Below are 27,194 nucleotides of genomic sequence, written 5' to 3' on the forward strand. Positions count from 1 at the left end.
AAATAAAAATGGGAATTAAACATGGGACGTACCTGTTGATGCGAAGTAGATTACCTTCACTGTACTGATTTCAGTCATACTCACTGAGGCTTTTGCTCCATTTGAGGTACAACCTACATGCAAACTGTATTCAAAGGGGCTTACACTGAAGTGCAAATCCCAAACCAAGCTACATGTAGGAGTTTGCATGCTTGCTGTTGTAAATTCATGTATCAGTCTTGCTCTCTGACGTGATTGTGAAATGTTTTAGACATCCAGCATACTGCTGTGGGGAGAGGAAGAAGGTGCCTGAAAGATTACTGCACTGCTTTCACAGACTTTTTTAGCTTATTTACAGAGAAAATTATTGCTGTTCTTCATAAATCTCTCTGCTAGACTATTAGCTCATACTATACTCAACTGAAAGTGCCTTGCTCTTTTTCTGGATATCTCTTCTGAATGTCGAAGTAACTAATGTGAGTCTCCCACCTCCCTTCTATAATAAAAATTTACTCTTTCTTGAAGCTGCCAGAATGATTATTTAGGAGTTGCACACAAATCTGAAATACTCTTCTTGAACTCCAGCTAAAGTTTTTAGTAAGTGGAAAGTTACTAAATAGCTACAGGGTAACTTTATCCCCTAGAGCAGGGGTGTCAAACCCATTTTCAGCGGTGGCCACATCAGCCACATGGTGACCTTCAAAGGGCCAAATGTCATTTTAGGACTGTAGAAATGTAACTGACATTTAGCCCCTTGAAGGCCACCGTGAGGCTGATGTGGCCCCCAGTGAAAATTAGTTTGACAGCCCTGGTCAAGAAAGTAGGGTCAAATGGTTTACATTCACTAACTTTACAGGGGTACAAAAGGCAATCTATCATCATGGGAAGCTGGTGAGGGATGAAGAAATTTTTCTTCCATTAGTGTTTCTGAACAGAAGGTAACAAAATAAAAAATAGGGGATGGAAGTTGGATAGAATTATTTTTCTATTCTCTTGAGGAGATGCTGGACAACAAGCTACAGAATCATTCTGAGCTACATCTGTCAAGGAAGAACTATCTGCACAGTAAAAAAAATGCAGCCATTTGAAGAAGAAACCAATGTTTTCAGAGCAGTCTTGCAGGAACTGTCACCTTTAGCAATTAACTATCAAACAAGTAGTGATGGGGAACTAACAACTGCAGAATGGAACACACTGCGCCAACAACTATCCAAATACCAGGTGACATGGTGGAAACTTATAAAAGTGAAAAAGATGTGGTATTCACTCAGAAAACCATGGTGTTTGCAAAGTAGGAGGTTTAGGAGCACATTCAGATGTACGTGGTCATAAAATGTAATTTAACTAGTTTTAAAAACAATCCAAATGGAAGACTTAAACTTTAATCTTCAGAACAGTAAGTGAATATTCTGCAGTGTTCACCCAACAATTTACAATGATAACAATATTCAAACAATACAGAATATGAAGTGGTAAGTGCACACATTATGTTCTTCTCCCACTTCACTCAGCACTTGTAAACATTTGTGGAAAATAACTGATTTAACCTGAACAAAAAAATACTCCTGTAGAGTTATGCTAGCAACAAACCCATAAGACAGCAGACTCAAGCTCTTGCACTGAAGGATTTATCATGACCTAGATTAAACTTTCAAACATAAAAGTACAATGTTCATTCATTGCAGTGTTGTACAGATTTTTAAGCACAAGATGAGGATATACCTCTAAGTTACACATTTAGAAGAGGTTATAGGAGAACATGGTAAATCTACACACGTTTAAGGACACAGTATAAGCTGCATTTTCCTTCAACATGACAAATCCAAGGTTACATTAGCAAGGGGGAAAAGGACACCTTTGTCAGTGAGGTTAGCAGTAGCACTGTCCCACAGATAGAATTTTTTAAGTGTTCTTTGCTGTTACAGAAGTTAAAGGTCTTCCACCTTTAGCTGCTTAATGTTATTTCCATTTACAATTTTCTTTTTGGATGTAGCAGTTGAGAGTCTGGCAACTATTACCACACTATGTTATAGTCATATGTCTTACAATAACAGACTAAGGGAATGAGGTTTGTTACGCTTGGAAAAGAGAAGGCTTAAAGGGAGCAGCCTGCCCACACCTATGAGGAGGGCTGTCAAGATAAGAGGCAGGCTCTTCCAGTGAGAAAGGGTGTAAACTGAAACAAAATAGGGTCAAACAGGACAAAAGAAAAACTTTTTTCTGCCATTAATATAGTCAAGCAGTGGAACAAGTTGCCTCGGAAGGTCGTGAAGGCTCTGTCATCTTCAGTTTTTCAAGAATTAGCTGGATAAAGCCCTCAGTCAGCTGCTCTGAGCTGTCCCTGCTTTGAGCAGGAGGTTAGACTAGGAACCTCCCACGGCCCCCTCCCACTTGAGTTAGCTTAAAATTCTACTTACTCTTTTTGTAACACCGTTCCTGAAACCAGGGCAGCCTGATCCTTACACTTATTCAACATGATCACTGAGCCTGTCAGTGCTGCTTTCTCATCAGCTAGATGGATTAGCATGAAAAACAGTGCAAAACAGATTTATTGCCAGCTCATGTCCAAGAGTTCAAAGCAATGATTTGCCCCAACTGACACCAGACATCTCGCATGGCAAAACAATACACTACTCTTTAGCCAAAAAATTAATAAAATATGGTTGATTAAAACAGGGACCTAGGTATATACTTACATTCTTAAGCCTATATCTCAGGGGTGTCAAACTAATTTTCACTGGGGGCCACATCAGCCTCACAGTAGAAGTAGTTACATTTATACAGCCCCAAAATTACATTTGGCTCTTTGAAGACAACTACAAGGCTGATGTGACCCCTGGTGAAAATGAGTTTGACACCCCTGGTTTATCTAGTCCACAGATTTGCTGCAATTACAGCCTTCAAATGCTAGTTGCTAACACATGAAAACAAACTTCTGTTTGTGGAAATGGCTATACCTATAGGTATCATAGGAACACATACATCACAGACCTGAGCCATGGTACTGCATGCAACAAGAATTACAGATTTAGGCACCAGAATTTGAAAATTATGCTTTCGGTCACACTTGAACAAGTTTTTTAAATGGACTTGTTCTTCCATAAACCATATAATCAACAAAAGAACAGAGATTGTTGCCAGACAACATAATATCCTTTAATATTACCGGATGCAACACATATTATTATCTTCCACGCAATTTGACCTGAACTTTGAATAGATTAGTAGAAGACTAGTTTATTTCTGCAACACTTAAAACGAGGGTGACTATGGCAAGTGTTAAAGTAAACATATTTCTTATGGTTACCTAAACTCATGGGTACTCAAGTATCATCACATCCATGTAAGACCAGCCTAGCTAAACCCTGCCACGTCCAGATGCAAAGTATCAACATAGTATGCTACCTGCCCTGCATAATGCTGAAATTGCTAGCACTTAAAAATGTTTCATGTAGAAATCACAGAAGTTTCAAGAAAGCAAATGAACATGACTTATAATTGTGGTAGGACCACTGCTCTGCCATGTAATAAAATTCTACACTTCTAATTTTTTTTTTCTTTAATATGACTACAATTGAAAACACATAAATGGTTATTATTTTCAGCTTCTGGAGGCCACTGGAGAAATAATAAAATGCATACAATAGAACACATACTCAGCTGAACTCTACCATCCTGAGATTCCTGTGCTCAGACACTGAGTTTGGTCCTGTTTCACTCAAAGCTGTGTTTACGAGGACCAATATTTTGTTCCCTAAAAGGATTTTCATGCAGGAACACAGGCAAAAGCCAGAGCAAATACATATCTGCAATTCCAGACCAGTACATGGTGAAAGGAGACTGTTTGTTACTACTTAAAATACATTTGCATTGATGTTAATGCCACCTCCACTCACCAGTTCTGTTCGTTGACTTTTGTCAGATTAAAGGCCCAACTTTATTTTTAGTTGTAACTGCCCTCTCAGACTACAAACTCAGAACAGAGACTTACTTAAATTGAGTTTGTATATTACTTGAGTTTGTATATGTAGCTAAGGTGCTAAGTAGTAGCAAACTCTGATACTTCAAGGAGGCTGAGCAATGTCAGTGTAATGCTAACTATAGTTTAACTTTCCTCTTAATGAAGTATGATCAGCGATGCAAAGACAGAGCTCTAAGCAGAGACAACTGGGAAGCCCAGACTCACAGGCAAGGACTGGAATGGCGATGGAGGCCTCTGGTGGGAACAAGGAGGGATGCAATTCGGTGTTACCAAAGTCACCAGCTCTTTCTCGGAGGTGCTTGTTTTCTGAAAGAGCTCTCCCATCTGTAAACTTTACACTCATATGTACATGATAAATAATCAGTAAACAGTCCATGATACTTGCTTGATTTTGTTTGATATGATTAGCTGCTCTAAAACATCTCGGGAACGATCTGCAAAAGAACCAAGGAGCTTCTTATTATTCATTCAGAATTGTGGTGTTCAGAAACTAGGTAAAAAGTAGAATGATTCCATTATATATCTGCATTTATCCTTATCTTGCTATTACAATATCACACTTCAGACATACCTGTAGTAATTCAAAACCACTCAGTTCTTTCTCCAATTACATAACTGTAAAGCACCACCAACCAACTGAACTTGAATTTAAGATAGATCATAATCTCTCTTAAGTTTTGTTTGGTTTGGTTTTATTTTGCATTTTTGTTTGCTTGTTTGTTTGGTGCTTGTTGTCGTTTTCCACATCCTACTCCTTTTCCATTGTTTCTTGAATGGACAGTTCCACACTTTGGGAAGGCTGCCGTGGTTCAAAGCAAAACTCTCACCTTGCTTGGAAAAATCTCAATGTATGATTATTATTTTATCTATTAAGCTATTATTTGTTTGGGATTATTTATAAAGTATAGTGTGCTTTTCCAGAGAGCAAGAAGATATTATCAGGAAGTAATTCCTCTTCTTACTCACTGCATGATTTGACCTACCTGTCACCAATGGGCACCCATGGAACAGAAAAATGTGTATCTTCGGACAACAGGTAAGGACAGCTTCCACAGCAACATCAGTCAGATTCACACAGCGTTCCATGTGGATCTCCTGTTATGAGAATAGTAGTAACACAAGCCCGTCAGAGCACTCATATTTTTGGAGGTAAAGCTTTCCTTTGCCCAGTGATTTTCAGAGATCCCCACCCAGAAGAAATTATGACCTCCTATTCCTTTGCGCATTGACCCCATATGTAGTCCTGTACAGACCAGGAAAATACCCCCAGGAAAAATAAGACAGCTTTTCTATGAAAAGTCAAAACTAAAACCCATAAACCTGAGTTTTCCCAAAACATATATATCTTTCAAGATAACTGTGAAAACTCTTCAATGGGATTCTATGGTATCTGAGTCCCATCAGTTTTCCTGTGACATCCACTCTCCTAGCAGTTTGTGATCCAGGAGAACAGAAACCACACTGATTTCTGGGGTTTCCCAAAACAGGCAGGATTCATGAGTCTCTGCTGAAGTTCGTAATCTCTCTCTCCCTCCCTCTCTCTTACATTCCTAGAAGAAGTCCAAGAACTTCCTCCAAGACTAGACTAAAACCTGCTCTCTTCATCGTTTCTGTGTAGTTGTGTAACTAGTACCCGCTAGAGAAAGAATAAATTCAGAATACATTTTTTCCTCTAAACTGTCTTACATATCAATAAATATACCAGAAGAAATACAGAAAAGAGACTATCAAATCTTATGAAAATAGGATTTGGGCATGCTAGGGTAAAAACAACAACAAAAAAAAACCCATTGTTTTACTGTGAAAGAGTGTATTTCCAAATTATAAACTCCAAAGACCTTGAAAGAGCACAGAAATTATAGGGACTTTTTGTAATAAGTGCAACTTTGTACGTAATGATGACACAGAATTGTATTCATAGAAGCAAGATATACAAAAGCTGATATATGTATAGTTTTGAGTTCATTTTAATAAGTGAAATGTGGAATCTGAATGCCTCTGAATGACGTAAAAAGACCTACAAATCTGCCTGCTAGTTACAATTTGAGAATTTTAAGACCATACTTTTTTCACCATGTACCTGACCCTAGATAACTGTCAACAAATTTGCACTTTGACATAATGAAACAGAGGTATGAAGATTGTGACAGACAAGAAAAGGGGTTACACTGAAGAACAGATTGTAGCAAATAATTCCATATTCTCTACTAAATTTATTTTTCTTACTGCTTGTAAACCAAGAGACCTAAACCATTCTAGCCTTTTATAGTGACAGAACACAACTTTTGTTTTTAAAATTGTCATTCCATAGAAAATGATTAATTTTTGCCTTATTAAAACTGCACAAACTGCGCTGCCCCACCCCCAAATAAACCAAATGCAAAAGCACTTAAATTCATGCCTTTTAAGAAAGTGGAAACAAGTATTAAGCACAGGAAAAGGAACAAGCAAAATCCATACTTCAGTCTGACATGACTGAAATTTCCCATTAGTTCTCCTGAAATCAAATCTCACCACCTCAACATCACTTTCCTGAACATTTCTAGATGGAGCAGGTCTTAGGCAAGTGACCTGACTTGTTCTTCCTGATCTAGTACGGCTTCCATAGGCATCCACACACAGTACACACAAAAGAAAACCCATGCACTTTCTAAGAAATAGTAACTACAGTGATGTGATCAGGAAACACTAAAGGTCACAATCTGTAAGCTGGAAATTTTTATTAAAAATAAATGGAACTGTGTTTCTATGATTTGAAGAAAAAGGGCTTACAGACAAAAATACAATTCCCTGCAAACTATGGTCAGTAATAATACAGAAGAGGGAAGATAATACGGACTGAGCAATTATACCAATATTGCTGGAAAATAGTTCAAAACCATCTAGAAACTTTACAGAACCCTGCTCTACTCAGCAGCAAACTCCAAACTTATTACAATATTTGTGTTTTAAGACATATGTATTGAAGACCTTTGAGAGTGACCTCATCTAAATGACCTAACCCAAATCACCGTGATACACACTGCTTTACAATTGTAGGCTGGATATGAGAGGTGTCTTATGAAGACTGTCTGCATAGTCTCAGGGCTGCTTAGAAAATCTGGAATCACTGTTTTGCTACAGCTAAAGATGTAACCAGCTAAAAGACAAAGATAATTTCAAGTCACTTCTAGTATCTAAAATAAAAAAAAAAAAAGATCTCTCATTGCTATGGTCTGAAAAATAATAATTTCATCTTATACCACAAGACTTCTTAAGACTAAAAAAGCTGTCCAAAATAGACAAAATCAGTTGGGAAAAAAAAAAAAAATCTAACTGTTCACCTTCTAAATAAAACAATAACAGTTTTACTTTTTCCAGGTTATTTATATTGTCAGTTGACCCAGATTTGGTTTTTTCCTTAGGTTTGTGGTGTGTGGTTTTGTTTGTTTGTTTGCTTGTTTTAAATTAAACACTATAAACTAGAAAAAGTATGACTTGTTTCCCATCTTAGTTCCTATATGAATAGCTTGGATTCATGTGGGGGACTACGGTGGGTCCATGGATTCCCTGACAGAGGGCATGGGAACAGAGATTGGCCTTGAAGATATTAAGGTGTACCCATGAGAAAGAAGGGACTAAAGGAGTATCCGGAGATACTAAGTTGTACCCGTGAGAAACAAGGGAGTAAAAGAGTAACATTGAGGACAGCAAAATTAGCCAACTATATGTTACTATTGCAGCCTGTAACCAATAGTAAAAAGACACTTGAGCTGTTAAAGGCTATATAAAAAAACATTTGTGGCAATAAATGGGGACTGCTGTTTGTACTTAAGAACTTGGTCTATGTTGTTTGTCCGTCTCAACCGCTACAGATTCAGAACCAGCCTTAATGGAAGTAAAGACACACAGAGAGATAAGAAATGTACTATACAGAAAAGTAGATAATTTATGGTAAGGGATATGGGATGCCTCTTCTCCACCATTTTACCACTGTCTCTTTATCCAAAGACAACTTCAATTTCAGAAGTGCTTTCATGAGTTAGAGATTTACCTATGCAGAGGTGCTAACTGATTTCTTAAATCTGTGAAATTGTCTACATTACACATTCTGCCTCAGTGTTCAACAGAATCAAGAAATAACTACCAAAAAAATCAAGGGAAAAAGTTAAGCATTCATTTGCATTGATTTTACAGCTCTCTAAAACAACATGAGTTAAATACAGAGAACCAGAAAATATTCAATTCCTAACAAAAATCAGGGCAAGGGTGTACACAAACAAAGGTAAAAGTCAGTCAAAAACAACCTCTCAGAAGTAATACTGATAATAATTGTTTAAAATGTAGGTGTTCGCTTTGTTCATTTCTTTGTTGTTTGGTTAAATAAGTTACCTTTAAATTCTTTGAACATTTTCCACTCACTAGTGCTGTAACACCATCATCTGTTACCTAAAGAAAAAAGATTGTTGTTAACACAATGGACTAAAGCTCTATTTTTTCAAACACAGCTATTCGAGAGAAAAAAAATATTCACTCCCTGCAGTCATTGAATACACTTAACATTACAATATTTTCTTCCCACTTAAATATGCAGAGAAAATTATCCAAGTATGTTTTTTTCAGTCTATTAAACACTGTTGCATTTTACTGCCATGTGATCCAACCTGGCTTTCTACCAGGATGTTCCCAACTGTGTAAGCGCTATTTTTGCAGCTTCGTTGTCTCATTTAACAGTGGGTACACTACTACGGTCAGAGCATTAAATCTTTAATTTCTGAAGTTTAAAGCATTTCTGCTCTACCTAAACAAATTTTTCCCTTGTTTTCAGGAATGCTGGATTGGTTCCTGAAGGAAGATTCTTGGGTTGGGGAAAAAAAAAAAAAAGTAATCACAGCAGTCTTTTATCTGCTGTCTTACTTATCTTGAAGCAAACCAGTTACATAAGATAAATATCCCTCAAACAAGCAGTCTTACAGTTACAGCAGTTGTCATATACTTGCACTAAAAAGTTTATCAAAGTGTCAAGCTACAGACAACCAAGAAACAATGATTACCTGCAAGAGGGAGGAGAAAGACAAATGACACTACTTTCCTTATGAAGGCAAGAAAGGCCAATTTATTTGTTTGCTTCTGGGAAGCAAATTCATTAAACTTCCTCCTGGCTTCAAAAGCTGGGTTGGATATCAGATCTGTTACACAGGTTTGTTCATTGAGCTTTTATTAGAAGGCAGGAATAGCCATCATCAAATATACACAGTAAGGCTCAGACAAATTTGTCAGCTAGACTCCAGAGACCACAAGCTCCATTTCTGTTTCAAGATTTGATTATTTCCATTGCACAAAATGTTTTATTGCCTTCTGGCCCTCTAGTGCAAGTCTACTGGACAGAACTCTCACAGAAAGGGTCAGATCAGTGTGAAAGCAGAATGGACAGGAACATCCCAGCATGGAGGCACACAAAAGCCTGTAAGAATGATAGGTATTGGCAGTACCTAGCTTTGCAGGTCATCAAGATGACAGCACATTTAGCTCCGCAAGACACCCAGACCAGGAGACAAAAGGCAGTAAATGAGTAAGTTCTAATAATTCCCATTGGTGGGAGAGAATGGAGAGATTAATTGCTGACATTTTGTAAAGGGTATAAAATAGCACATACAAAAACAGCACTCGGTCACCAACCTAAGAGTAACCCAAGTAACGTGATGAAGATTTGACAGCCTGTACCACTTATCCTCCACGTCATAAAAACAAACCTGGATCAGACTGCCCAGTTAGTCCCTGAACAGTGGAGAGATCATCTGAATACTACTGACTTGATGCTTGTGAGTATATGGTTATGACAGCGTGAGAGCATGAGACCCATTTTGTATTAAAACAAAGTCCCCTCACTTCCCTGTATGAGCTCACAGCAACTACTGTGCTTGACTCATGTTCAACATAATTGCTCACCATCCCAGTTAACTGAATGCTACACTTACCACAAGAAAATCCTTTCCCCAAATTATCTGAATTAATAATTATGAAGTATGTTACAGTATTGCTGTTGCAGCTGATTTCCCACTTCTCATGCTAAATTCTAACTGTTGTTAAAACCTCTTACTCGCCTTTTCTGGCATTTTAAATGTCAATTCTTTCCATGTTGACTCCATAACTCTGACAAGCCATTCAGAAAGCATGGTCACTCCTGAACTAGAAATAGTTATGGAGTATTGTGACGGATACACCCAACGCCCCCACAACCAAACCAGCAGCAGTTTGGTCCAGGCTTCAAAGGAGGCACAGGCCTGAGCTGCAGCTGGGCCAAGAACTCCTTTTAGGAAACCCACAAGGAAGCAGAAGGGTGCTGAACACTGATCAGTTGCGGGTGCAGGGAGCCTCGTGCAGACCTTTCCCACTGTATGCAATCTGACTATGAGTCAACCACTTTATTCCATAAATATGACAGTATGGGTGAGCCTACTTTGAGCACACTCTCTCTGCTAAACACACATGACTGCAAGGCGATGGTAACTTCTATCACTCACAAATCTCCAATAATAGGTAGACTCTAATAAAAGTTTATGTTTGGTCTACAATATGTGCTGTAATACAAAAATGTTCATTTTTCTGGTAACCAAGATGCAAAATATATTTCCTTTTCCTTGAGAGGAAGAAATTGGAAGTGAACTGTGGTCTTAAATCTTGTCAAGAGTAGAGCTAAAAGATCTCCTTTAAATTTTATCATGAAAATCCTTAAAAAGAAAGAAAAGTCAATTAGCCAATTGCCACCACAGTTACCTGAGTAGATGAGAAGTCCACACTATGGAGAAATTTGCAGTTTTGTCCTAGTGCCTGCAGAGATGCATCCATGATTCCTGAACAGCTGCCCAAGTTCACTATTTGTAGGAACTGGCAGTTGAGCGCAAGAGCAAGAACTCCACTGTCAGTTATATCGCAGCACCTTTTAAAAGACGCTTCACGCAAGTAAGGACAGGACAAGGCCAGCGCTATGACACCTGTCAAAGAAACAGTGAAATTTAAATAGTTATTTGTTTTTTAAAGAATTATTCATTTTTTTAAAATAAGCAACATGTTGAATCCAATATACTGTCCCCTGGTCATTAACTGTTCAACTTTAACATCATGCAATGCTGACAAGATTCTGCACAAGCTAATAATTTTGTGGTTGGTTTCTTTTAATTCAAGAATGAAAAAAAGAAAATGACAATGAACAATGCTAGAGTTGATAAAAATTTCTAAATCCTAAATACTCTTCCATACTGCAGAGAGATACCCGAGGGATACTATACACATGAGGTATCACCTCAGTGAGCGCACAAAGAAAAGTCGATGGCTTGAAAGCATATGGATAGTGCCGGGTCCCACTGATGGTGCAGTGAATATCAGGCAAAAAGCAAAGTAAAATGTCATGCCTGAGGTCAATTCAATAAATCAAAATGATTATTCAGAAGCAGGACAGGGACCAGTTAAACCTATGACACAGCTCAGGACAGCACTGAAGGTGCATGTGTAGCTGGTGGAGGTTGGCACAGCAGGTGAGACCAGCCACAGCCATTAGGGTCTGTTGGTGCCCTCAGAGCCTGGACAGTTAGTAATAACCAAAATATTTGCACAGAAGTGTCAGGAGCTAGTTAATAAAATAGAAGTACATGAACTACAGATGCAATTTGTGAAAGGAATTTATTTCAAAGATGATGGAAATATGATTGCAGCGGTACAGAAAATGACATCACTTCTGGATAGACAGAAATATCAATAAAAAGTTGAATGTCATCAAGGGATGTTACTGTGTATGAACTTCAAATAAATGTGGATAAGATAGTACTTGCTTGGTTCAGAACCACTTTGCAAAGAATGACAGAAGAGGCAGTAGTGGCAGTTGAATTTGACAGAGAAGTAAGTACTACTGGATATTGTATTAAATGACACTAAACATTCCACATGCAACCTAGAGAGCAAATGTTTCTTAGTAATGATAGGGGTCAGGTATTTCTGGATGTAGTAGCCAGCAGGTTTCTTAGAAAAACAAAAAACCCCAAAAAACTAACCAAACAAAACGAACCAACTGACCAAAACAAACAACAACAAAACCAACCAACCAAAAACTCCAACACTCAAACCAACCAACTAGAAAACCATTTCCTGTTACTGAACAAGAAAAAGGCAACACTGGTTTAAAATAGCATGGGTTTGGGTCTTTTTTTCTGTGTGTAATTTAGATGAGTGATAAAGAACTGTTCCAGCTTAAATTAAAGGCTTCATAACTTATTCTCAGTTTACAAGTAGGAAAGTTAGTAAAGTCGGATAGACTAGGAACTTGCCAATAAAGAACTAGACTTCCCAGTTTTAATGGCAAAGTAATCAGGAATCTCTATCCAAATAGATGAAAAGATTACATAAAGAGGTCTAGGCTTAGCTGGTACCTTAAGAACCATGCTAGAAATCAGTGGCCAGATGAAGGCACGGAGGGAAGACCATCACAAACCATAACAAAGAGGTCAAAAAGTATAGCAAAGAGGTGACACTGAAAATAAATAAAATCGATTTTTAAAAGTTTAACCAATTACTTAAGTAGAAAGATAAGTACATCACTATGCGGCAGTAAGAAAATACAAACCAAGACTGATCTAAAGTATGGTATACTTTAGCTTAGTACTAAATTAATATTTTGCCTCAATTTTCAATAAGGATGAGTTAATGATGAAACAAAGGAGTAAGTGTAATCAAAAGACAAATCAAAACTTGTGGGAAATAAAACTCAGCAAGTTTAATTCTTTTATGCTAATAGCTCCAGATACAATTTGAAACTGGAGGTTAAAATGAATCCTAAAGAATCCTGAAGTCCTAAAGCAAGTGAAGTCTTAAGTTAGAGAAGACGCTATAAGCTTATTAAATAAAAAATACATTTAATTTAAAAGGAGCAAAAAAGAAGTAATGTAGGAAATCACAAGCCTGACACTTCAACCACGGTAGTACTGGTAAGACTCTGGAACAACTTTTGACGAAGGAATAATTAAGATGAAGTGGAAAACATGATCAAATGTAGCACAGTTTTAACAGAAACCTAGCATGAGAGTAACCTGATAGCTCTCTTTCATAAGATAATCAGTGCTCCAGGCCTACAATTTACACCACTGAAGTGACTTTTAATTAGTATTTGTGTGGCATTGGGGATTTTTTTAAGCAATATTTACCCTAGATATTTTCCACAATTTACTCCAATCTAACAAAAAATATAAAACAGAAATAAGATTGCAGTTATCTGCGCACAGATAACATACCTTCCGAAGTGATTCCCAATCTGTTTTCTTTACAAGAATTCAAGTTGATTTTTTTCAGCTGCTTGCAGTTATAAAGCTGCAATAATGCATTATCTGAAATATCACAGTCTCTGAGGTCTAGAGACTCTACAGCAGGGTGCAATACCTGTAACGAAAACCTACAATTTCAGTCAAATTCTGCTATGTCATCGAACACACATATTTTTAATCCAAAATAATGGCAATGTTAGACTCACATAGAACTTCTACAAAATATTCCCTAGAGGATGGGATTACCAGCCTTAGGAATTAAAAACTCCCAGGGAAATATGGTGTATTTGCTGCAGCAGTTCATCTCCTACAGCATAAACATTCAGTTTCTGTGGTCAGATCTAAAGTAGAAGCACATTAACACTACTATTGTGACAGTACAGCTGCTAACACTAGTGCTTCTGCCCAAACAAGTATGTTTACCAAGGATAATACCCTTAAACTTATTAGGACAATTTTGACGGCAGAAACCTGAAGTGTAAAAAAATACTGACTGTGATCAAAACTTAAATCTGCTGAACAGATAAGGGTAAGATTTGAAAGATATTTGGGCCCACAGTATTTTTCTCACTTACACACATGCTCTTTTTCTCATAAACAAGCACTCATTATCACACCTTGAGGAGGTATCAAATCCTCATTAAATAGGCCCTTTCGCTCTCATAAGACCATACGTTAGAGTCTTTGCGAAATATTCTCCAAGAGGACATTTATGAAACTTAGACAAGAAATAGAAGGCCTCAGATTTCAGCAGCAACAGCCATATATCTTACCTCTAGTTAAATTTTCAAGGATTCTCACTGCTTTTTAATAAATATTGTTTATAGCTCCCTCTTGTGCAAACAATCTACACCTATGCTGAGCTGTACTTCAGACCAATAGGGAAGTGTTTGATCAGGTTTTCACATTATCTTATATTATTCCCTTCATTTTGTCATTCCCTTCCTTAATTCATAAGGATTAAAACATACGGTGAATTTCCACACACAAGCAAAGATACCAGCATAGCTGACAGGCTGGTTAAAGGCCTATTCCTTTCTCAGGTTCACCTTTCTAACAGGTACAATTACATTACAAGGAAAACTTTTTTTCTGTTTTGCAAATATATAAGATGCTAAAATCTTTAATGACAAAGTCAAACAAGACTTTGGAAAAAAAGCAAAAGCTTTTTGTAGATTATAATTGCAATCTTTCTGCAAAATGAATGGCAGACCTTGGACAGCTTTGACAGCTGTTTCTCCCCAAATGCTAAAAGCCTCAGATATGTCTCTTTATGCCATAAAACCACCAATATATCTCACAACACACTTGTGTAACAGTTTTTACAATGTAACATTCAGTTTTTATTTCTATCATATTTCTGAATTCATATATAAGGAAATAAAGCAGCCAAACACAGAGATGACATGCTTAAAGCCAAAGTGACCATCGACCTTTGTTCAAGATGCTTTCCCTGACTGTTTGCTTTCTTTCACCATTCCAAATTGCCTAGGACACAACAAGTGAGCAAATTGCTGGTTTTGAAGCCACATGAGAAATCATATGAGAAAAAGAACTATTAGATGCAAGCAAGTCTAAATGACAAGCAACAATACTATCAGAATGCTGTTTATTTAAAGTAGCTGGAATATTAAGCTTACCTACGTCATGATTCTTCACAAGTTCAAGTATTACTTAAGAGGTTTGGTTTCTATTATTATTCACAGATTCATACTCACTGAATGCATATACTAAAATCTAACCAATCTCAAGTAAGATGGAATTTTAGACAGAGTAAGGATTGTTTGGATGCAGAATACAGGAGATTAAACTACAAACATATCCTGTGGACACATGCTGAATGGCTTTATAGATCTTTATGGTAAAAGTGAGTTGGAATAAGGAGCTTAGGATGTGTGTCATGGAAGGCTGCTCCAAGTAAAAAGCAGAGTTAGGAGGAAAAAAAAAAGCATGATAATATAAATCTGGACAAGAACGGGGGGGTAAAATCTGAAATAGAAGTTTATAAATAAATGCAGGTTAACAGAATTTCAGCTGGAAGAAACTTAACTTTAAGCAAAATGCTTAAACACCACCAAAGAAAGGACATGCATAAAAGCAAATGAGATAGCATAGCTAGGAAATTCCAAGAGAATTGATCTAGCTGCAATACTGCAGACACTGTGAAAGAAAAGGGCAGGACAGAAGCAACAGCAAAGAAAAATTCCGTATCCATATGGAAAACTAACTGAGATGCTGCAAATGTGTCACATGTAGAATGTTTATACATGATGTGAGGAAGGAATAGTAAGAACAGCTTAACAACATAAGCCATTTTTGCTATGCCAAGCTACAAAAATATCTGCAAGATGAAAAAACAAGAAAACTGAATAGCGAAATGGTATGGAGAAACAGTCCCAATTCAGAATCCAAGAGGTAGCTATCATTTTTTTTCAAATGCAAGTGATATAAACCTGGAAGCTGTTAGCAAAAAAAGCTAAAGTTTAACATGCCCAAGAAAAGTGATGACAGCTAAGGATAGAAGTGCAGGAAATTGCAGGAACAGAAAAAGGAAAAACATATGAGAAAAAGAACCTGAACAGAATATCCCAGTGTCAGATGGAAAACAGGCTCCAAGAGAAGGCACTGATCAACTGCTGAATGAAGATGAAGACAGATGACGTTACAAAGAGACAGAGGAAAAGACTGTAACTTACACTGTAGTTTGTGTACAGACTTAAGATATCCTAATAGGTTTTGTGCATTTATATGGACACAATCATATGGTTTTAATAAAATAAATCTCTTACGATGCTTAGAAAGGGTTACTTACTGAAAAGATAGCCTAAATCAAATTTTGTCAGCTCAAATTTTCCAAAATAATATACATTAATAAGACTGATTTTTACACAAAGCCTTACTTTGTACAATCAAGAAATGGTGCATATTAAAGATAATTTTTTCTTGGTCATAAGTTTTCCACAGTACTCCTGATTCTGCTTCTAATCTTGGCTTCACTATTCTGACTCTGAGAAACTGATACTATTTGCCTCATCTGAGTTACAGGTCAAAGCAGGAATGAACAAGGAGTCTTTCATTTTCTGTTTCACCAAGGCCAACCTTGAGCTTTCCTCAGTTCTCACGCCTCCCTTTGAGGCTAAATGAGACAACAGTAGGCAGATAACAGAATACATGTATCCCTGAATTTATAGCTAAAGAAAAGTCATTAACTGATTTCATTTTGTCAGTGAGCAAAAGGGATGAGATAATTAGAAATACCAATTTCTAGCCCTAGCATCATCATATTTCAAAGAATCAAGATTTAAATAGTGCATCGTGTCAACAGAATATAACAGAAATCTAACAAGTTCCTGAAATATTGTCATTACTAAATTATGCACTAGCTTCTTGAAACATACTACATTCAGGAATAGAAGCTGGTTTGCAATAGATCCTAGTTTCCTATACTGAAAATGAATAATATAAGTCAGTCAATTACACAGAAGTCAATTATCACTGAAGGGAGAACATTTTAATTTGTCACTACAAATATAATCTTATTACTACTAATACAGGACTATTAACATTATGAAGAAAAAAACAAACCTTAAAGATATGGACAGAGTAAGCAGGCCTGAATTTATCTGTTGTCTCATGTAAACAGTTTTAGTTTAGTACATCCTTGTGTATTAACTATCACAGACAGAATAGTTTTGAATGGGTTCTTACCTCACTGATATTTGAATCTGTTATTTGCCCTTGACTACTCATTAATTTAATAAGTTTATCCTTTATGTTCGGTGGCAATGACTTAATATCTGCAGCATATCTGGAAAGGTTCTTTGTCAAACACTGAAGGCATCTGAAATAAAGGAAAGTTACAGTGCAGTCAAAAATAGGCATTATGCATTAGAACTAGAACAATCAAGCCATTAGGTGTCATCTTTTGCGTCCACCTATGTTGCCTTCAAACTTTATCGGTTCCAGCTGTTCCATGCTACCACCAACTCAGTTATTGTCCTTTGGAGTCAATTAGCTGTTCCTTCTGTGCAAACATTTCCCAACCAACTGTAGGCAAAAATTGTGGCCTCATTCACTGTGATCACTAACCCAGCTCACAAAATGAGTTTGCTGGTAGCATATTCCCAAACTCTAAGAAAAGCCTTCTCACTAGCTAAGTCTCCACCCAATAGCCATCTTTAGTCGTGACAGCTGCTTCCAGAGAAGGGACACTTCTCTTTCACCTCAGTTAAAAACACTAAGGAGAGATTTTCAGATGTACTATTTTTGTTCACTTTCTCTAGTTTGTAGTACTCTTTCAACATGAGTTGTGCTGTGTAACCCTGTGCTCAGCCTTTTGAAACTTTTGCTTAAAACTAGATCTGATCACAGAGGATTGTCATCTGAGGAATAAATTTTGCTGTTTTAGCGGGGTCCTAGAAATCACAGATCAACAAGTTCATGGTCCTACAAAGTAAATTAGACAACAAAACTAGTAGACACATGGAAAATATAATACATAGGGAACAGTAAATTCATTTGGATATTTACAAGGTATTCAAAAAGCCTCCTTGACAATGGTTCTTCATGAAATTAAGCTGCCCTGGGAAGAGAAGAAAGGTTGACACACACAACTGGTTGAAATCCTGTCACAATCAGAAACATTCATTGGCTTGATTCAGTATAGCCACTGTTGTTTTGTTTTGTTTTGTTTTTTTAATAGCAGTAAGTTAGACCGCCTGCTCCCCCATGCTGATTCATCAGAATAATTTATCAACCTGATGGAAACAGCCTGATTATCATACACACTGGGCTAGAGATTTTGAACTAACAATAATGCTAACACACACTGCTTTTTCTGTACACCATAAATGTCCTGCTCTCTAGACACCTTTTGTATTCAGGGTCAAAATTGTTTATCCATTCCAAGAAATTTGTTGCCTTTGCCAGATACTGAAACTTGACTTAAAAGTTTTCACGGTGAGTTACTGCTGCATGAGAAATTGCAAACAAATCTTAAAGGCACAGAGGCCTTAAGGTTTTATCTGAAAAGGCAGAAATAAATATTAGACCTACTAGTATCACACAATTCTGGGTGATGCTTTAAGACAGGATTTGAAATCCTAAAATTTTATCTGTGTGAATGCAACAAAAAGGGATCATTTCAGTAAGAATATGCTGTTAAGAGACTCCAGATGGAACAGAGCTTTCTGGGAGAAAACATGAAGAACTTTACTTAAGCAAAATAAAACACAGATCAGTATTATCCAGATATATGTGGAACAATACCCAAGTGGAACACTTGAAATAATGGTTTTAAAGGTCAAATATGTAGAAGAGTGTTTACTTATCCTATATTGAGTACTATAGAGGGGCACTAACAATCTTATTTTTTTAAGATTCCCAAGGCATTTCAGTGTATCATAGGATACAAAAATGTTCATGTCCCAACCTCTGCAACTTTAAATCACAATCGCAGGCTTACTGAACCACCAGCGGCAAGTCCAAGAAGAGCTTATGAATAGCTTCTAAGCATCTTGAACATGCCAACATTTAAGGCAGGGGTGTCAAACTCATTTTCACTGGGGGCAAAATCAGCCTCGCAGTTGTCTTCAAAGGGCTAAATGTAATTTTCAAACTGCATAAATGTAACTACTCCTACTGCTTTAGAGCAATCACCAACTGCTAATATGCTAAAAGACAAACTGCTGGTCCTTAAGGAAGGAACTGAAACTCTCCGAAGGCAGATTTTCTTATCACAAAAGAAAGTCCCTAGGCAAATAAGGAACATAAACTAGAATGAAGCTAATCAACATCCAGAGGAAACCGAAAACTAATACTCTGTCATCTAGGAAATGCCAAGATTTCAAAAGGGGTTACACTACAGCAAAACTAAAATGGAGGGAGTTGAAATGGGGGAAGAAAGATAACTCCTGACTGTACCTCTCTTCCTTAGAAACATGAGTCCATATGTTGCCAGATAGGCCAAAAACACCTGACCATGAGGCCAACTAGAAAGTTAATATTAGATGAATAACAGATGAGATGTCTAGCATAGGTTAACTTTAATACAAATAATAAATGAGATGTCTAGCAGTAATTAACTTTTCATTGTAAAACAAAGCCTATCCCAGAATTGAGAAGTCAACCATGAACAGCTGATTATCTAGCGATTATTGCCAAATTTTGTGGACATGCTGAACCTAAGGTAAACTTTGCTCACTATAATATCATTATAATGCTAAAAAACACACCCCTGAAGGAAAGACCCCTAGCCCATCCAGGACCCTTCCTCAGGGAGCATGAGTAGTAAGAACAGTGTTATGTAACTTGTATGCAAATTTTGCAAACAATCAGCCCTACAGGACTGCCCTGAGGGGGTATAAATGGTGATAAGATTTTCTATAAATGAGCCAAGACTTTTGTATTGCTGGTATGCTAGTTTGATTTTGTACACCTCTGTAATAAAATCAATATCTTGTCTCTGGATGTGAGATTGGCTTCGCACTCTGGAAGCAAAATCACAATTTGTGACAACACATGTAAGTGATGGAGTTCTTAAAATTGGAGGTTCTATTATCTATTGATCATAGCTATCTGAATTAGATTCCCTAGGCCAACCTTTCTTTTTAAATCCTATCCAAAATTTTGAAAGAAAACATTACTGTCCTACAAAATATTTTGCTTTTGTAGAATCAACATTTTTCCATTAACTCGACCTACTTTTAAACTCAGATCAGCTACTCTAAGTGCACAGTAACTCTACTGTAGTTGGCTTGCCTACTTGTATGTGAACTGTATACACACAGCAATAACTAAGATTGGTATGTAATGAGTATTATGCATCCACCTGGCAAACAGATTTCATCCCAGTCTAACTTAATGAAAGAAGCCATGAATCCTGCATTTCATGGACAGGGAAAAAACGAGCAGTGCTTTATTCCTGTAATAACCTGACGAAAGAGCATTCCTCCTTGCAAACCTCCCAACTGCATTTTCCCTGGCTCCACATTATCAGGCTTTTTACACAAGCGTTTCATAATTCAGAGCTGTCTACAAAGTGTCAAATGGCTTACTGATTTGTTCCAAATGTGTAAAGAGATGCAGAGCAAAAAAGGCCCCTGATCTTTAACCTTAAGCTTCATGACAGAGTTAAGGCCTCATGACAGGACAAATGTGTACATTTCCAACAGAAATTAGATCTTTATGACTAATTATTCTACAAAAAGTTTAACTTACCTCAAGGTACAGTATATACTAAAGTTATGTCACATGAAATAGACTAGCAGGGCAAATGTTAGAAGTGGGACACATCAGAACAAGAAATGAACTAGAAGAACAGATAATAGAATAAATTTAATGGCAAATAACAGTATACATATATCTTCCTGCATTCTTTAGGGCTGCACCATTTATATACATAGTAAGACCATAAAAGGAAGCTCTGTTTTGAAACTGATGCTCCACTTCCATCCTCAGTTTTTGTTCATGCCTGATGTAACCATCTACAGATGTTCTGATGCTACTGTAAGACCTTAGTTTTCCAAGACACCGGCAGGTGAGGTAATGCATTAGTCTGCAGTAGGCTGGCCACCTGTTAATGACACCTGTTACACAGGAGCTACCTATCAAAGAACCATGGAACAATCAAACCTAAGCAATACGCAACTATATAATCTTGTGACAACTTACACGTGCAGCACACTTCTTTATTGTGTAATGACATTAAAACACCTTTACATTTGATGTTTCATTCGTGTTGCTCTAAGAGTCTCATTTTTGATGGCAGAAACTCCCTTGTCTCTGAACTTATGTCTGAGCATTAACAGGTCAGCTTAAAACACCTGCCTGGGCTATGAGAGATTTGTAGCATCAGCCTCCTCCAAGTATGACACCTAAAGCTGCTCTCAGCCCTGTCTGCCTCCTCCAACTCTCCAGCAAGTGTTGGTGCTGCCAGGCATCATCTCTATTTTGGCAGGCCCTGCAACTCCTACACTGTCAATTTTCAACTCACTATAATTACGTAAATGAACTGTTATACCAGTTTGGTGTACCTCAATATGCTGGCCTTAAAACTGCAGAAGCTAGGAGTGTGTGTGTAAGTTTGTCATTTCACATCTTGGGAACAATAACTTCGGGAAACAGAAGCTAATATAGGATATAACTTGAGCTAAAAAAAAAAAAAAAAGAAAAAAGAATGTTTCTAAATATTTCCAATATGATGCTCTTGTGCATGTGACCTTTGGACTGCCACTTTGTCTTTTGGGGCACAGGGCAAAGGCTAATAAGCAGCAAACAAGCAGCAGATACACCTTAATTGACACACTTTCTGTTAGGTTTGGAAATCTTAAAAATAATGACCTTAGTAAAAGGACTACTCCACACCCGAAGAGATTTGTTTCAGTTTTTAGTTTCTCTTGTAAGTTCTGCTAGTTAAACAGTAAGCCTAAGCATTAGCAGAAATCAGAGGCTTAAAGTGCGGGCGCGCATAGATGGCCATCACTTGATTGCTGTGAGACAAGAAACAATACATGAAAATGACACATATCTGTTGAAAAGTTGTGTAATTATTAATTTCAAGTATTAGTGTTACTGGTATAATAACTATATCATTATATTACATAGAAAAATCACTGCAGCAGTATGAATACAGTAGTGTAAAAAAATATTAGTAACCAAACAAAAGCAGCAATTGTTTATGCTATCAAGGGCTACAGCACACATAAAGAAAAATTACTAGATTTAAGATCTAAGGTTAATCATGAGAACATAAGCATGTAGTGTAATGCATGTCTTAATCATCATTTTAACAGATTAATTATGCACAAAGTGTAGGTACTGTTTTAGCTTTGCAAAAAGAGAAAAATGATTAGCAGACAGAACCCTCGTAATTAATTTCTATTAGCAGTCCAGCTGTCATTACACACCACTCTAACCAAATGTAAAGGTTGAACAGAGGCTGAAAAGGCTCTTTCCAGCCCACCTTGTCTCCTCAATCACTTTTTAGTGCACCCTGCTCATGCTGGCTCTGAAACTCACAGCTGTGCAGTGAGCTGTTCGGCATCTGATCTGAACGAGAATTCCAGTGACTAAAACTGTGAGGTCACAGAAATAATACTGCCAAAACAAGTGGCTGAGGGCAGGGGGCAGCAACAGCCTAGAGTTAAGCCAAACCAGATTTAGCATATAGCCCCGAGTCCCTATAGACAATGGTTTTGCAACAGAACATTGTCTGGCACCAGAATGCCACCAAATCACAGCAAATTAAACTCATACATACCAATTAAAAACCTCTAGAGAAGTCAAAATATTAAGGCTCTATAATCTGAAGTGAAGCAGATCTAAGTGAGGAAAGCAGTAAGACTTCCAGTGTGGAAGCACATTAAAAAAACCTCTGAAGTCAGCACAGTGTAATAGGAGCACCTGTAGCATGTCACTGCAGAAGATGCTGCAACGAGGAGACAGTGATTTCAAGCAGAATCTGGACAGACTTTAACCACAGGCCTTGCTTGCAGAGACCCATACATCAGCAGGAGTGCCAATTACATAAGCTGAGCACACACCATGGTTGTCTTTAACTCATTCCTCTAGAGGTGTGCAAAAATGAAATACCTCCACTGAGCCTTGGTTACTGCTGGATAAACTTGGCTGACTGCCTGTAGGAGAGAAGCCTGTACAAGGCTCCGACGCAATACACGCACAAGTAGATTATACCATCCACATTCTTTGTTTAGTCCTGAGATTAAACAGCATATCTACATGTAATGTTCCTTTACTTGACTGCAGATATGAAGACTAGTTGTTTAGTTCTAAACAAATCTTCTCAAAGCTCTAATGGCCACAGAAAGGGCTTGTCTGACGCTGTGATAGCCAGGGTCCTCAGCATCAGACGTAAGATTGCTGTCACATTTTCCACTGCTACTACTCTTTGTGCAACTAACCAGTTAACTAGCCTTGAGAGCCCACGCCTTTCCTACTGAGATCCCAAATGAACCAGCATCTCCTCAGTGCAAAACAGCACCCCACCTTTGGCTAGGGTGAGACCAATAGACTGTCTGAGCCTTTTGGGGGATGATGTGTGTGCCCACCATGTGACTTGGTTCTGCAATGGATGCCTCTTGAGTCACGTGAATGGGTGGGCAGTCCTTTGTTACACAAGGGCACACACTTCAGTTATGTGCTAAACACATATTTATCATACGACACCTACATTTTGGATGCTGGGTAAATGAACTTTTCTGGCAATTCATCCTGAAGGAGGCAGATATGTCATCTACTGTATTACACAGGAATAGTTGTATCGAAAAACTTACAACCGTGCTTGAACAGCGACCTGCAAATCCAGACTGACTACTTAGTTCAAATTTGCAGAAAATACTCCAAAACCAATGCAGATACATGGAAATCAATGTGAGCTATATCAAATCTAGTTACATTTAAATCTCTCTTGCCACAGAATTTTAGATTTAATTTTAGAGAAAAGCTTATTAAGATTAATCATATTATTTTCTCAGAATACATTACTGATCTGCAGTTTAAACAATCATCTAAAATAGAAATGTTTTCACTGTTATTATACTTTATAAGAGACAATAAAACACTTAGTGCTACTCCAGGGTAACCATAATCTTATCTCTAGTGCTTTAAAAGAAGAATAAAACGTGTAAGAGTAACTGCATTGTTTGCTAGCTATTTTTCTCCCAGCTGTCACATCAAATATGTTAACCCCGTGCTGTCTCTTAACTCCCTCCTAAACACTAAGAAATTTAACATAATGAAAAACTCAAAGCAAAACACCATTCAGCAGATTCACTGTGGCTGCTGTCCCAAAAGCAAGGTTATTTATCCAGTGTGCAAGCAGCTGAATATACACACAAGAATCAAGATATTTTATTACAGATTGCACAATGTCAGGTGCTGGTTGCTAACACCACAAAGCCACCACACCTTTTTCACAGTACTTATATAATTTACACTTTCGATTTTGGTAAGTACCTCCCCACGTTTCCACCCCCCTTTCCAGGATTGGTTGGTCATTTACATATGGTTACACAATCATTTTCTCGTACTCTGCATGCTCCTGGGTTAGGGTCCTCACTTCACGGGTTTTCCCACCTGCGGGTGTGATTTTTAGTATTATAATGGGCAAAGTTCACCTAAAGTTCACTGTCTGACAGCCTCAAGATACACATTAGATGAACTTAGCTAATTATGAATGTTCCAGGATGTTCAAACTGCAGCTCGTGATAGGAAGTTCCTCAAATCACTTTTTTTAAGGAGCCTACTGACCTGGTACTGTGTCATTGCCTGCATATCCATAGGTTAGTAATTGCTGACAGGATTCATATTGCCTACACATCCTTCGGTTAGCAATTGCTAACATGATTCATTCTATTAATCGCTGAAGAGAAGTCAGGGATCCTCAACCATCCTTCCATATCCAGATCTGTCAGGATCATCCTGTTGTGTGCCTGCTGAACCCTGTCACTGCCAAGCAAGCCACATCACTTTTGTGAAACCCTGCCACCTGTCTTGTAACTCCTCCCAAACTGTCACCTCTGCCAAACCCTGTCACCTACCCTGACATCCCATCAAACCCTGTCACCTCAGCCAAACCCTGTCACCCCATCAAACCCTGTCACCTACCCTGCCATCCCTTCAAACCCTGTCACCTTTGCCAAACCCTGTCACCCCATCAAACCCTGTCACCCACCCTGCCACCCCATCAAACCCTGTCACCTCAGCCAAACCCTGTCACCTCTCCTGTAGCTCCTGCTGAACTCTGCCAAACCCTGTCACCTACCTACCCTGTCACCACTATGAATGCTGCCACTCCTGCCAAATCCTGTCCCCTGCCCTGTCACCCTGGCCAAGCCCTTTCTCCGGGCTCCTCACAGGGCGCCCCGCGGGGCTGCGTTTACTCGAGCTCTGACCCGCCCGGCCGGCCCGGAATCCACCGGGCTTCCCGGAGGGAAAAGGGGCCCGGCGGGCCCTGGGGAGGGTGTCGGGGCGGCACTCACAGGTCCAGGAGGAGCTGGACTTCCTCGCCGGTGCCGTCCCAAGCGCCGCTGAGGCGGCTCATGGCGACGGCGGGGAGCGGGGAACGCGGCGCCGCCCCGACCCAATCCAACCCAACGGCGCCCGGGCAGCGGTGCCGAAATGGCGGCGGCTCGCTGCCTCTGGCGGGCATGATGGGAGATGTAGTCCGGCTGCCCGCCCGCCCTGCGGCCGCCTCAGGGCTTGTGGCGTGAAACGGCAGTAGTGCCTCACGGAACATTGTGAAATATGGTGAGAACACCCGAATCTGGCACAAAGGGACGTCTCTTCCCCACTTCCAGCGCTTAATATTTAGGACAAAGTACCTTCCTAAGACTGGAAGCACAGAGGAGCTTGGGTAGGTTGGGTGTCTTCAGGCAAGCAGCGAACTGCTGGTTCCCTCAATGTCATTGAAGAGAAGCTGCTAAATTAACGTATACGGTGATTAAGTTGCAAAAGGCGTTCCCATGATTAACCAATTGACCTGGGATAAAAGCTTTCTGACCACCTGCAAAACGAGGGGATATTTTTCAAGTTTTAGATCCTTCTGCATGACAAGAGGGAGACAGAAGATTAAGTAATACGTTGCCTAGAAGCAGAGTGCTTAGCTTATATTTAACTATTAATAGATGTATGTAAGAAACTAAACAATTATAACTAACATCATCAATTATTTCTTAGTATAGATGTATGTCAAAATTTTCAAAAATTGTAATGCATATATAATAATTATGTGAATATGCATCTAGTCTTTGGAGCACTTATGAAGGATGATCCCCAGTGTTCCCCAGCGCTGATAAAATAAATGTGAGAAATGCAGTTGTGATTCGTGCTGAGAAGATGTTTAATGTTTACAGATATAACCAAATGAGGCACGGGCTCTAAACCTGAAAAAAGGAAAAGGTGATTAAGTTCTATATAAAAAGTTGTGAAACTTGTTTATGAGGTTATATTGATAGAGGGAACCAACATTTTAAGGGTTAACCAGCCACATAATGAGTGTCTACTAACGAAATAACACTTTAAGCCACATAATGAATGCCTAGTTTAGAGTTTTGTGTAACCAGTTGTGTTAAGAAAAAACAGAACCTCGTCAAATGCCAAGATAAGAAGTTTTACAGCACCAGCTGTAACCTTGAGGAGACAAGATAACCAAGATTTACAGCAAAAGGGGGCGCCAGTCTGGTTTCAATCGACGTGGCAGCTTGGGTTCCAGTCAATTCATCATAATGAGCCAAAAAGGTAAAAAGTTCACTGTGACGAAGCTGAAGGAGCCTTCATCCAAAGACCCCTCCTCAAGACCACCAAGTGACACTGCGCAGGCGCAACAGGGAGGGGTCAAGGAGGAGACTATGGAAATTATTATCTGAGACTCATTTTAATAAGAAGCGGGGAATGGTTATGAATATGTATAGGCGTTCCTGGGGTTATTATGAATATGTAATACCTTACTGTATTTAAGCACACCTCTTATTGTTAGAAGCTGTGCGTGTTGGGTGGAGCGAATCCCTTGTGCACCCAGCACTGATTTGCTTATGCTTTAATCAACACGTGTTTAAGGAATACAATTAAGGAATTGGATTAAACACTGTTTATTCATTGAAAAAGCGTGATTTATTTATTTAATAAAGAATGCCTGCTTAACAGTATAATTGACTCTGCTGTTAAGTTTATTTCTTCGTTTCAGCATCAGTGGAGTCATTCAACAGCACCAGTTCTCTTAATTTCCATTAATCTGCAGAGATGAGTGACTGCTGTCTGCCACATTTTTCTACCTGCAGTTCATTTTCTCTCACTGTCCCCCCAAGCCCCCTTTTTTTTTTTCTGTATTTTTATATTTCTGCCTGGTTAGTGTGATATAAATCAAGACCACACAGTCCTTGGGAACTAACAACATTATTAGTGTATAATTGCTGCATCATTATCTT

General features: G+C 38.4%; 1 protein-coding gene across 4 annotated transcripts; it reads right to left on the bottom strand.

Moving 5' to 3' along the window:
* Positions 1-25,361, bottom strand: AMN1 (antagonist of mitotic exit network 1 homolog). 4 transcript variants are annotated; one of them, XR_013923607.1, is made up of 8 exons: positions 25,251-25,361; positions 16,960-17,092; positions 13,222-13,366; positions 10,718-10,935; positions 8,333-8,389; positions 4,945-5,056; positions 4,166-4,395; positions 1-265 (listed from the first exon to the last, which is right to left on the bottom strand). XR_013923607.1 is itself a non-coding variant. In XM_080363858.1 (8 exons), exons 3-8 carry the CDS (start codon positions 16,999-17,001, stop codon positions 4,322-4,324), a joined length of 648 nt encoding a protein of 215 aa, XP_080219984.1. In that variant the 5' UTR covers positions 17,002-17,092; positions 24,226-24,345; positions 25,251-25,351; the 3' UTR covers positions 1,348-4,321. The 4 variants fall into 4 exon arrangements, 2 of the variants coding, with proteins under 2 accessions (XP_080219984.1, XP_080219983.1); XR_013923608.1 differs by having other exon boundaries at positions 2,397-4,395; XM_080363858.1 differs by lacking the exon at positions 1-265 and adding an exon at positions 24,226-24,345 and having other exon boundaries at positions 1,348-4,395; positions 25,251-25,351.
* Positions 25,362-27,194: the final 1,833 nt, after the last annotated feature.

Source organism: Nesoenas mayeri (genome assembly GCF_963082525.1).
Source record: "Nesoenas mayeri genome assembly, chromosome: 1".
In the NCBI taxonomy this organism is placed as follows: domain Eukaryota; kingdom Metazoa; phylum Chordata; class Aves; order Columbiformes; family Columbidae; genus Nesoenas; species Nesoenas mayeri.

Coding starts and splice junctions, on each gene's coding strand:
- AMN1 (XM_080363857.1), bottom strand. CDS start 25,312: ATGAGCCGCCTCAGCGGCGCTTGGGACGGCACCGGCGAGGAAGTCCAG. Junction 5,057..8,332: donor AATGTTCAAAGAATTTAAAG/GTAACTTATTTA, acceptor TTCTCATAACAG/GAGATCCACATGGAACGCTG. Junction 4,396..4,944: donor TGGGTGCCCATTGGTGACAG/GTAGGTCAAATC, acceptor GTTCTTTTGCAG/ATCGTTCCCGAGATGTTTTA.